This window comes from Terrapene carolina, unplaced genomic scaffold, assembly GCF_002925995.2.
Source record: "Terrapene carolina triunguis isolate 2854851 unplaced genomic scaffold, T_m_triunguis-2.0 Scaffold231, whole genome shotgun sequence".
Lineage (NCBI taxonomy): Eukaryota > Metazoa > Chordata > Testudines > Emydidae > Terrapene > Terrapene triunguis.
Window position 1 is genome coordinate 15430619 of NW_020664582.1, and position 11536 is coordinate 15442154.

Genomic DNA, 11536 nt, shown 5'->3' on the forward strand with positions numbered 1-11536 from the left:
ATGAATTATCTGTTCATGAATGAATTTCTGCCAGTAAAGAACAAAAACCAGCCTGCAAATGAAACATTAATATACCTTTTAGCTTCCTGTACAGTATTTCAGATCTTTTCCTCCTCTTCTGTGTATTAAGCCAATGGGACAGTCTACTATCTTGTCAGCTCGGCAGACATTCAAGACCAAAGTAAGTGCTCTTCTCCCAGATCTTCTGCTCCCTATAGAGGAAGATATTGCCAGCTCATCACATGATATAAAACAGACACAATTCATAATCTGACCGTTAATAACTCTCCCAAAAGCCCACAGAAAATATAAAAAGTAACAACTAGAAATGTTTTAATCCTTTGAAAACTCAAGGGGAGCAATTCAATTAAAATAAAAAATTAGGACACATCTTAAAGGCATTCAAAATCTCCATAGATCTATCTATAATAGGTTACTTTGATATGAGTGCATATATTCCAGTACTAAAACGCTCTTCCAGCTAAAACTGTTTAATCCCACAAAGGAAAGGACAAGTAATTTAAAGACCACAGGCTTCCATTTAATGGGTCATGCCTCTGTTCACCAGACCTACTTTCCAATTTCTAGTCATCTAAAAAAACCCCCAACAGCTAACATTTTCATCTTTTCAACAAGACTTTGGGATGCCTTTTAAAAAGAATTAATCTGAAGTGCTCATAGCCCTCCAATTTTAGTGGATGCCACACATTTCTCTTTTCAAGTTATTAAAAGCTCGGATCCTGCAATCAGATCCACGTGGACTGAACATTTGTGCTGGTGAGGAGCCTCACTGACTTCAACAAGGCTCTGCATGGGTTAAAATGGTCTATCTGTGCAGCTCCAAATGGAAGATCAGGAACAATGTGAGTACCTGAGTGATGCATATTTGCATTAGTCCTTTTTATCTATATTGTATAAATATTAATAGCCAAAACGCAAGCCACTGAGGCTGTACAAGTTCTCTTCAGTGGTGCTTATTTGGGAAATTCTGCCTGTCCTTCTCTAAAACACCCAGAAGTCATTTTTAAAAAGTTATTTCCTTTAAAAACAATTTTAAAAGTAATTGATTTAGAATAATTAAAGGGAATGTTAATATCACTGAATTCTATACCATTTTCCAAACTGGGGACAGACATCACTTTATAACCAGTATCCTCACAGTTTTGTAATTTCACATTTTCCTAGTGAATTTCAGAATGGAAAAAATGTAAATAAGGAGGTTTAATTTAATTCTACCATTAGAAAAGCAAGAACTTGGCTTTATTCCATGTTAAGGAGCAGACAGGAACTCAACACACTCAGAACATAAACCCATTTTATTCACCTTTTTTAGTAGAAATTTTAAAAGTTGCATTTTTATAGCCAGGCTCACTTCCTCCTCACAAATGAATGAATTCTTACTCCCTTTCAAAGTGCTTCAGGTTGAGTTTTTGCCATCCATGTTTTTCCACGCAGCAAGTGAATTGGCTGGCCCAGCAGTCTAGAGCTGCACCACCGCATGCTGCCACGACAGAGATCACAGGTCAGAGTCCTCACTCTGTAAGCTGACAGGAGACAAGATGCCTAACCTAGGGGTGGATCATGAAGCAGGGAGCCAGTTCCCTGAATTACTTTTTAATGAACTCCTCTGGGCTGACACAGACAGTGCTCTGAATGGCACTGATAGGTTGAGGACGAAACCACTTCTAACCCTCCAAAGAGAGAGGGTGATGTATGCCCCTAGGAAGGGAGATGTGAGGGGATCCTCAAAGACCTCATAATAAGTATTGCAGCCAAGTTCCTGTACAACTCCAATACCCTGTGCTTTAACAATGTGACCAGAACATGCTTCTTTAAGCCCGTTACATATCAAAATATCACTGGAAAAACTGTTACACCCCGGCTGATTTTGAACCAGAACACACTAAGACAACAAGCTCTTCCTCTACCACATTAAGCTAGTGTCTGGAAAGTACTGTGAAATACTATTGTACCTAATAAACAGAGACTAAGTGGTAAGTATTACACACAACATCCAATCAATGCCATGAGGATGCTCTGTGACTCGGGAGGACAGACTGGACTAAGGGTCACAGTTTCGCTCATCCATACAGCCCAACTGGGGCAAGGTTTGAACGGCCCCTTGGGCAGAATTAATGATTTGAAAAGACTGATATGAGGACAAATATTGGATTCTGAGCAAGACATGACAGACTAGAGAGAAATCTTCAAAAAAGAACATAACCCCATTTTTAAGTGGTTAGACGGGTACATCGCTTTACCTAACCCCAATGTTAAGAAGCACAAAGCAGTTCATGCAGGGCCACCTGCAAACGTTAGTGCTTTTAATACAGCTCTAACACAATAGTCAACAATGCATTAGAAAAGTTTAGACTACAGCAGCCAAGCAGACTATCACCAGCTTCCATAGACTTATAATACAAACAGAGACAGGAAATGAGATGGTCACAAGGTAGAAATAAGTTTAGTGCCAAAAGGGAATGTCAGTGGGAATTAACTGTGGGTGAGCAAACAGACAGCAAGGCTACAGTTAGAGTGAATGGGCAACACTGTAGTCCTGGCACAATAGCAGCCTTGAGCTTCACAACCTCTGACCCCCAACCACTGGCTGGTAGAGCAGAAGGTTTTTATACACCTCTACCCCGATACAACGCGGTCCTCGGGAGCCAAAAAATCTTACCGCGTTACAGGTGAAACCGCGTTATATCGAACTTGCTTTGATTCACCGGAGTGCGCAGCCCTGCCCCCTCGGAGCGCTGCTTTACCGCGTTATATCCGAATTTGTGTTATATCGGGTCGCGTTATATCGGGGTAGAGGTGTAGCTGATTTGACTCTACCCTGTTTTCTAATCAGAGGATGACACTTGGTCCCAGGAAGTGGATGCCCAAGCCTGCCTGGTCATTAAAATTAGAAAGTGCCTCTTCTGTATGTGGAACCACATACCCTGGTTATTCAAATCTGAAAGGGAGAAAAGAGGTTCCTAGTGGACTTAATGGGAAACACTGACTGCAATACTCTACAGCTGCCACTGGGGACTTTGTCTCTCCATTCACCTGCTCTGCATGATTCCCACACACCAAACTACATCTTTCAAAACATGAGCATCTGCAATTAGGACATACATGACTGGACAGCAGTACCCCAGCAACACCAGTTGTGTCACACACGTGAATTCTGGCCCTCCCAGTAGGGGAACAGTATCCCTTGAAGACGGTTCTTCAGCAGGGGATGCTAAGAAATTAATTTAATTAGGAAAAAAATAATAGTTATACTAGAGCTGCTGCTACTGACGAATGAGTCAGCCAACTTGAAAGGCATGCCCTTCACATCCCTGAAACATCCAAAGTCTAGCCAGCTAACACTGGGACCTGACTCAGCAGAAGCATTTATCCTCGGGTTGCAGAAAGAATTAGAATTTTACCTCCCAGGTAACAAGTTGTCTCCTGTCACATCCATATACCAAAAGATATGGCCACTAATACCACACTCACTGGGAGGCTGACAATCTGGGGACAAGAACTGAGAAGCCAATTCAAAATCTCAGTTCCCTGAACGATGGAAGACAAACGGCAATCATTTTCCAGGTGAATAGGGGTAGTAACACCAAGGTTGGCTTCTTCCAGTCCAGCATTACTGTTAACACAGGTCTAAAATAAAGCCAAATGGCAGGTTTGGTCTGAATTGAAGTAGAGAATGGGTTAACCCAGAAAGCAAAAAAAACATCTGTTTACTAGGGGCAGCAAGATATTAAGTCTCTAAAACACAGCAGTATATATTTTTACAAGCACTTTCCACAATGTGCTATTTTTCCTATACACATTAAAGCCATGTAAACTGAGCCATAAATATTCAATAATTAGATGCTACTCTTTTTCAACAGTATTAAGCGTTTGGGAGATCTGATTAAAAACTGTGATTAAGATGGACTAAAATACAGGAAGTATCCCACAGCAAAAAAAAAAGTTTGTCAGTACAGGATTTAATCACGGAAGTGTCAGTAGTTAAGAGGGCAGTACTTTCTTTCCATCTGCTCTCCTTTCCCACTGCCATTCCCCATTTAAGAACTGGAGACTGACTCTCCTGCTCCTAACCCTGCTCACAGACAATGCGCAGAACTGCCAACTTCAACTGCTAAAGGGAGAATACAAAGCTCAGTCCAAATTAATAGATGGTGCTGAGAGAAGATGACATTTCCTATTGCACAACATGTTTTTCCAAACGCTGTATCCTATAAAAGTTAGCTGAAGTAATTACATAACCAAGAGTTACAATGATTATCATGGAATAAAAAAAAAATATTCTCAAGCAGCAAAAGCAACATGATGTTGAAAGGGAGAGGACTGCCATTAATGTGAATTTTTCCAGTGGGGCAAATTCATGCATCAGAAAGATCTGACATTTGTGACCGTTGTGACAGGATGAAGGTTTACAACCCCTAACAGGACTTATTAACATTTCACAGTCTTGCAGAGTGTGGAATCACACCATCAAGACTGTAATGATTTTAGATGATCAAAAGCCCAAAGGAGAAAGTAAAGGCAAAGAGCAAATGCCTAGATGGGCTTAATATAATTTAAGTAATATTACTTTGTTCCTTTGCACTACCTTCCCTCCAAGATGCTCAGAGCACATAACTAAAGTTAATTAAACCAGCAAACCCATTTGATAAGCAAGTGTTATTTTCTTAGATTATAGATTAGCCTACTGAGGCACAGAAGATAACTAGATTCTGAAAAAGAACTGCATGTACAATATACTGTATATGACGGTGGTATTTCCAGTTCTCTCACTGTGACACCTCTTACCGAAGTTCAGTTTCCCCTGTCTGTAAATCAAGGATAGTACAGATCAGATAACTGGCAGTTTGTGCTCACAATTACTCCGTTTCATGCGCAAACAGTAGTCGCTGCCGAAGTAATCATACAGACTACTTTTTGTCAAAATCAGGCAACTTGTCTAAAGTCACACAAACTGTCAGTGGCAGAGCTGGAAGATAATGCAGGAGTCCTAATGCCCCATACCCTGCCATAATCACTAAATGACATTGGCTCTGGTGAGAGAGAATGAGAGCTAAGAGTCTGGGTCCAAAATACAAGTCCAACACTGGTCACTAGCCAAAGGGAATAGACTATTACCTGGGTACAATAGGTAGGGTGGCATTTACTGCTGAAGATGGTGCTGTGGGTAATGCTGCTGCTGCTGGAGGGTGAGGAAGGCGAATCCCCGGTGAAGGGGTAGTTAGGGAACAGAGACTCTTAACAGCTAGAAAGAGAAATTACTTATTGTGTCATCAGTCATTCCCCCTGGGGCCAATACAAGGATTCTCTTTTCTACAATTTCCAGAGTTCTGTCCAATCTGGTTTGAAATGTCATAAGCAATGGGACTCCCATGTCCGTTGGCGGACTGTTCCGCAGCAACACAGCTCACTAGCAGGAGTTTTCACCGTATTTCAGCCTATTTTTTTCTCCCATTGCTTCTAGTCATACTCCCAATGTGGCACTCTTTAAATATTCATAGGCTGTTATGTCCCTAACCTTACTCATCTCTTAGTCAAGCTATGAAGAATTAGCTCTTTTAATATTTTCCTTATGAGTCAATCCCTACAGCCTCAATCATTTTTGTTGCTCTTCTTAGAGCTCCCTACAATTTTCCACTCTCTCTGGTAATGTAACCAGCCATTACACAAGAGCCATATGGAGCCTCCCTGCTCCCTGCACTATGATATTATGCCCGTGCAGCCTAGTACTATGATGTCCTGTTTTGGCTGTCATATGTCACTCCAAACTGATCTCTAGTTTGCAGTTCACTCTCCCCCTTAGTCTCTCTTCAGGTTTCTGCCTCCCATTGAATGTTCACACTGACAGTTACTTTCCTTCCCCTCAATTCCAAGAAGAAGCCTATTTTGCTGTTATTTCTTGCCTACGTATCCAGATCCTCTTTAACACGTCTCTAGCCTCTCAATGTAGTATTAGCTGCAAATTTCATTAGTGGACCCTTCGCTCCTGCCAAGTTATTAATGAAGACGTTAGTGAAGGACAGACCTAATACAGCACAGACACACACACCTGCCCTGGCTCCACTGACTGCCGTTGAGCATCGCTCTCTGTTCACGGGCTATTAGCCAGTTTCCAGTCCTCACCACAGCCTCCTGCCGGGCTGACCGGACTTAGCTTGCAGATAAAGTGTCGCACGATCACATAGGATTCTGCTGGGAAAACAGCACATGGGCTCGGCTCGCCTGGCAGGGTTACCTGCCCCCCGCTCCCCGCCCATGAGGCTCCCGCCTGGAGATGCTCAGTGATGGGACAGGGGGGAGAGGAGCCGAGGAAGGCTCCCTGCTCCAGGGTGACCCCCGTAGGAAGAAGGGCTGGCCCCGGGGAGGGGGGACGGATCCTCCTGCCTCAGGGAACGGGGCAGGGCATGAGGGGTCCCCGCTGCAGGCTCAGAGCCGGGGGACGCCGCGGCTGAGGCAGGACACGCGGGGGGAGTCTTATTGCGGGGCGGGGATCTCTGCTCCAGGGGCCGCCGGGGGCCCGCACTCACCCTGCTCCAGCTGCGGCTTCTCCACCCGGCGTCTCCGGCTCCTGCTGGGCGCGAGCCAACACAGAACTGGGGGAGGCGGGCAATTCTCGCCCACTCCACCTACCGGAAGTGACCGCTGATCTCATCACTTCCTGCGCGCCTCCCGGAAGTTGTCCTCTCACATTACTTCCGCTCAGGCCGGAAAATTCGTGCTCGGTTTTTTTTCCCCCCCTTTATTTTTCAGTTTCCTTCCCGTTGGCCGTTGATGACGTTTCAACGATGTGCTACATCCCGGATTAAAATAATTTGCGATTGAGACGTGAGGGCGTGACGTCATAGGCGGGCGACGGCTGCTGGGGGAAAGTGGCCGGAAGCGCCTTAGGCTCGCGCGTGGTGGGTAGGTAGCAGCGGCCTCGTTGGTGCGAGCGGGAGGCGGGTCTCAGGTGAGGTGATACAGCTTCCTGTTCCCTCGCCCCGGGGGCGCTGGGCCTGGACGGGAAGTGGAGCAGAGCGGCCTCCCTCCAGGTAAGGCCCCTTTCTGGGGGGGCGGCCCCGGCATCTCCCCAGCGTGTGTGGGGGCATGAGACACTGACAGGCTGTACCGAGGGGGCCCACGTAGGCTGGGGACCCTGGTCCGCAGGGGCCTGTGAGACACTAGGAGATGAGTTGCTAACTTCTATTGGCACAAAACCGAAAACCCGAGCCACGCCCCTTTCCCGAGGCACCGACCCCCACTTACTACATTCCCGCTGCCTCGGTGGCTCGCTCTCCCCCACCCTCACTGGGCTGGGGTAGGGGGTTGGCGTGTGAGCTCTGGGGTGGGGCCAGAAATGAGGGTATCAGGGTGCGGGAAGGGAGTTCCTGGCAGGGGGTGGGGGTGAGGGCTCCAGCTGGGAATGCGGGCTCTGGGGCTGAGGGATTTGGGGTGCAGGAGGGGGCTCCAGGCTGGGACTGAGGGATTGGGGGTGTGGGAGGGTTGAGGGCTCTGGGCTGGGGGTGTTTGGGGTGCAGGAGGGGGCTCCAGGTTGGGGGATGGGGCACGAGAGGGGGCTCCAGGCTCGGGTGTGGGGCTGAGGGATTCGGAGTGCAAGCAGGGTCTGTGGGTTGAGGCAGGGGTTTGGGGTGCAGGGGGGGTGAGGGCTCTGGGCTAGGGATAAGGGGTTCAGAGTATGGGAGGGGGCTCTGAGCTGGGGGTGTGGCCTCGGCTGCAGCAGGGGGCTCTGGGTTTGGGTGGGCTCAGGCTTACCTCAGGTGGCTCCTGGTCAGCAACGCATCAGGGCTAAGGCAGGCTGCCTGCCTGTCCTGGGGCAACACACTGCGCCCTGGAAACAGCCAGCAGGTCCAGCTCCTGCGGGGGGGACAGGAGGCTTCACAGCACGTGCTGCTCTCACCTGCAGGCACCGCCCCCCAGCTCCCATTTGCCGCAGAGCCGGTGCTTGCGATGGGGGCAGCGCATGGACTGCTATGGCCCCCCAGCTAGGAGCCGGACCTGCTGGCCACTTCTGGGGCACAGCGTGGTGCCCCAGGACAGGTAGGGACTAGCTAGCTGTTCTTTCTCTAATCACTAGATCTGTTTATAGAGCATGGTCTGGACTGTGGGGAAACTGTACACACAAAGCACATAACGCACTGGATAGAGAGAAACTTTTCTTATATTGAAGGAGAACAAAATATCTCAAATTGTGACACTGGATCATAAAGTGCAGAGAGTGATTCTGGTTATATGTAATCCTCCATGGAGCAAGAAACATGACCTCACTATAAAACTGTGCTACAGTTAGCACTTGTTCCTACTTCCCAGATCTTTATAGTCTGTTGCAGCTTCTCCCCTTTGGCTACTAAAGCAAATAATGCTTTCTGGCCATGAATCATAGAATGTCAGGATTGGAAGGGCCCTCAGGAGGTCATCTAGTCCAACCCCTTGCTCAAAGCAGGACCCATCCCCAGACAGATTTTTGCCTCCGATCCCTAAATGGCTCCCTCAAGGATTGAACTCACAACCTGGGGTTTAGGAGGCCAATGCTCAAACCACTGAGCTATCCCTCTTCCCCTAAGCCTCAGATACAGTTGATTTTTGGTGTTTTTTTACATTTCCTCAAGTAAGCAAAATTTTGGCTGCAGAATTTCTAACAATGCATTTCCTGGGGAGGACTGCTCCATTCAACATTGTTGCCACAAAGCAAAAGCAAAACATAGTTCATGTCTGGTAGCCACTGAACTGTGACACTAGAATTTGCTGTATATGAACCACATAGCATCATACTACCGTGAGGCTTCCCTACACTCCCAAGAACGTGCCCACAATGACCTAACGTTCAGAGGTGCTGAGCACTGCAGCTCTCGTTAGTTTAAATTATGGTTATGGATGCTGGGCATCTCCAGAGATCAGAAAAGAGGCATAATATGGTTTCATGTTTATCTCACTAGCACCAGCTCCAATCTGTTCTGTAAATATTTACTGAGTATATGCAAGTAAACTTTTTTCCTAATTACCAGCTCTATAAATGCCACATGGAATCCAGAAGTTGATCTGAGTTCCTTCTGGCTTGTGCCTCATCAGCAATGAGGATTTTTGCAATCAGAACATAACACTTTTGTTGATGTGTGAGTAGAGGAGGTAGATAGGGAGAACAGAAGTTCCCAATCTCATAGTACGTGAAAATGGAATAGATTCTCCACTTACGAATATCCCTTTGTTTCTCAATGATAAAGAATTGGTCATGATTCCAGAAAGCTAAAAAAAACCAAAACCTTAAGATATTGTAAAATGTTAACATGAGTTAAACATTCTCACCTGGATGAGTATCCTCTAATAGGAAGCAGTGGGGACTAGGATTCAGGAGACCTGCGTTCTGATAACTACACCGTCCCGTGCTGTATGGTGGTGCTCCAATGAAAGGTGTAATATAAAATGAAAGGATATGTTTTATTAAGCTAATCTTAACATCTCTTTTGTTTTAGTCAATCTCCCAATCTGCTACTATGGATTCTCTCTTTAAACCGGGTGTCCTCAGCGTAATTGCAGGAGTCGCATGTGGAGTATGCGTGGGCTGGGGCATGCGCGGGCGATTCTTTAGACCATCCAAAGCCAAAATGCCTCTGTTTGCAAATGAGCTGGGGAACGAAGCCAGTATCATGGGAGAGTCTGGAGAATACAAGATGGTGCTGATAGTCCGTAATGACTTAAAGATGGGAAAGGGTAAAGTAGCAGCACAGTGTTCTCATGCTGCAGTTTCTGCCTACAAGCAAGTTCAACGAAGAAATCCTGAGCTGCTTAAACAGTGGGAGTATTGTGGACAGCCAAAAGTGGTTCTCAAAGCCCCTAATGAAGAGTCCCTAGTTCAACTCCTTGTTGATGCTAAACAGCTGGGACTAACTGTGAGTATAATCCAAGATGCAGGTCGTACTCAGATAGCACCAGGCTCCCGGACTGTACTAGGTATCGGACCAGGACCAGCTGATGTAGTGGATAAAGTTTCTGGCCATCTCAAACTCTTCTAAGATGGAGAACAAGCCTGAGTTTTATTGGAGCAATTGTATACTTCAGCACCAAAGTAGTAATGGGGATAAAATCCAAGCTATGTTTTCATTTCTATGGTTCTGCTTGAGTAAAAATAAAAAGCATGTCTATCTTTTGACCTTTTCTTGCCTAGTATGGTCACTTTTTGTTTTTTTTAAATATTTAACTGCTGGGATAAGCACAATGAATTGCAAAGGAAGAGCAATCCTAAAATTCTCCTTTGGAGGGAGAGGAACACAAGTCCTGAACCAAACAGATGGCAGCTAAATGCCTGAGACCTAAAATGATACCTTTGAGGAGACTGCAGAAGTGCGGTAACCCTGGAACTGTAACATATGTAACACTGTTAGGTGGTATTTTAGGTTATAAAAATAAGCTATGTACAGCAACCATTTCAACCATCTCTAGCATGAAATACAACACCTGTTAAATAGCATGCAACAACACTCCAAGACAGAAAGGGAAGAATCCAGTATCCAACAGAATTTGCAGGGGAAATGGTAGGTGAATAAGATGTCACTACCCATGCTGAAAGAGCAAGCCTAACCACACTATTCTTTAGAAGAGTGCCAAGCAATGTTGGATGGTGGTAACTCATTAGGAGCTTGACTTTAAGCTCAGTAAAACAGAATGAAGAAAAGTTCTGAGACCAATTCAGCAGAGTTTGTTTCCTATGCTACTAAGGTACTTAAACAGTCAGGTTCTCTTCCCAGTTCCACATACAAGGCAGCTGAAAAAAGGATGGGTTCTAATTTCCTTGTAGACTAGCATGTTGGAATAGGTATGATGTCACTGATTCCTCCCCCCCCCCCCATCCAATATCTGGGTGTTGTGTTTTAGCTTGCCCTGTGCCACCAGGGTTAATTGCAAATTAAATGTTTTAGAAGAATATCTGGAAAATAGCTCCCTTAATAGTTTGAGGCATGCACTTGGGGAGATGAAATAACAGCAGAGCTCTGAAACCATAACTTACCACATTAGCAACTGTCTCTACATGAAACATTTATGCAATAAATCAACTGATGCAACATCGTGTAATCAAATAAGACTGAAGCTTAACTCCAATTGCAGCATTCTATCCTTGCCTTTAAGAAACAATAGTGAAAAGCAACAGGTGGCCCTTGATGGAGGGTGCAAGCCATGTTATTGCACTACCCCCTGCTGGTTGGTTTGTGTAATAGTACTCTGAAAGGAAATTGGAACAGTGCCAACTAGGATAAGCCTCTCTCCACTTTTCCTTGTATCAGTGCTAAACTGAAATTAACATGAAAATACCTGGGGGGTTGATGTACCTTGCACCCCATTTCCCCCTTTGGTGAGGATTATTTTTGACTGGTTTCATTCTTTTGGTTTCCTTTTTATTAGGAAAAGTGGTCATGTGTAGGCTGGATTTAGCTAACTAAAACCAATCTGTGACTTTTTCCTGGTGCAGGTTAAGAGTAACACCTTTAGCTGGTCAAGTTGTAGCATAAGGTAGAACACAGCCCCATAA

The 11536-nt window shown here is 45.6% G+C and overlaps 2 protein-coding genes across 4 annotated transcripts in view; one reads left to right on the top strand and one right to left on the bottom strand.

Moving 5' to 3' along the window:
• The window catches only part of VMP1 (vacuole membrane protein 1), an 84447-nt gene extending 77819 nt beyond the window's left edge, over positions 1 to 6628 (bottom strand). The window contains exons 1-2 of one of the 3 annotated variants that reach the window (XM_026656526.1): positions 6546 to 6628; positions 76 to 212 (exon numbers count right to left, since the gene is read on the bottom strand). The gene's annotated coding sequence lies outside the window, so the exon portion shown is untranslated. Of the gene's footprint in view, positions 1 to 75; positions 213 to 1324; positions 1387 to 5136; positions 5167 to 6545 lie in introns of those variants that run through there. The other 2 variants (XM_026656529.2, XM_026656528.1) reach the window with 2 other exon arrangements.
• Positions 6629 to 6873: 245 nt separating this feature from the next.
• On the top strand, positions 6874 to 10167 carry PTRH2 (peptidyl-tRNA hydrolase 2). Its single transcript, XM_024211246.2, has 2 exons — positions 6874 to 7049; positions 9486 to 10167. Exon 2 carries the CDS (start codon positions 9507 to 9509, stop codon positions 10023 to 10025), a length of 519 nt encoding a protein of 172 aa, XP_024067014.1. The 5' UTR covers positions 6874 to 7049; positions 9486 to 9506; the 3' UTR covers positions 10026 to 10167.
• Positions 10168 to 11536: the final 1369 nt, after the last annotated feature.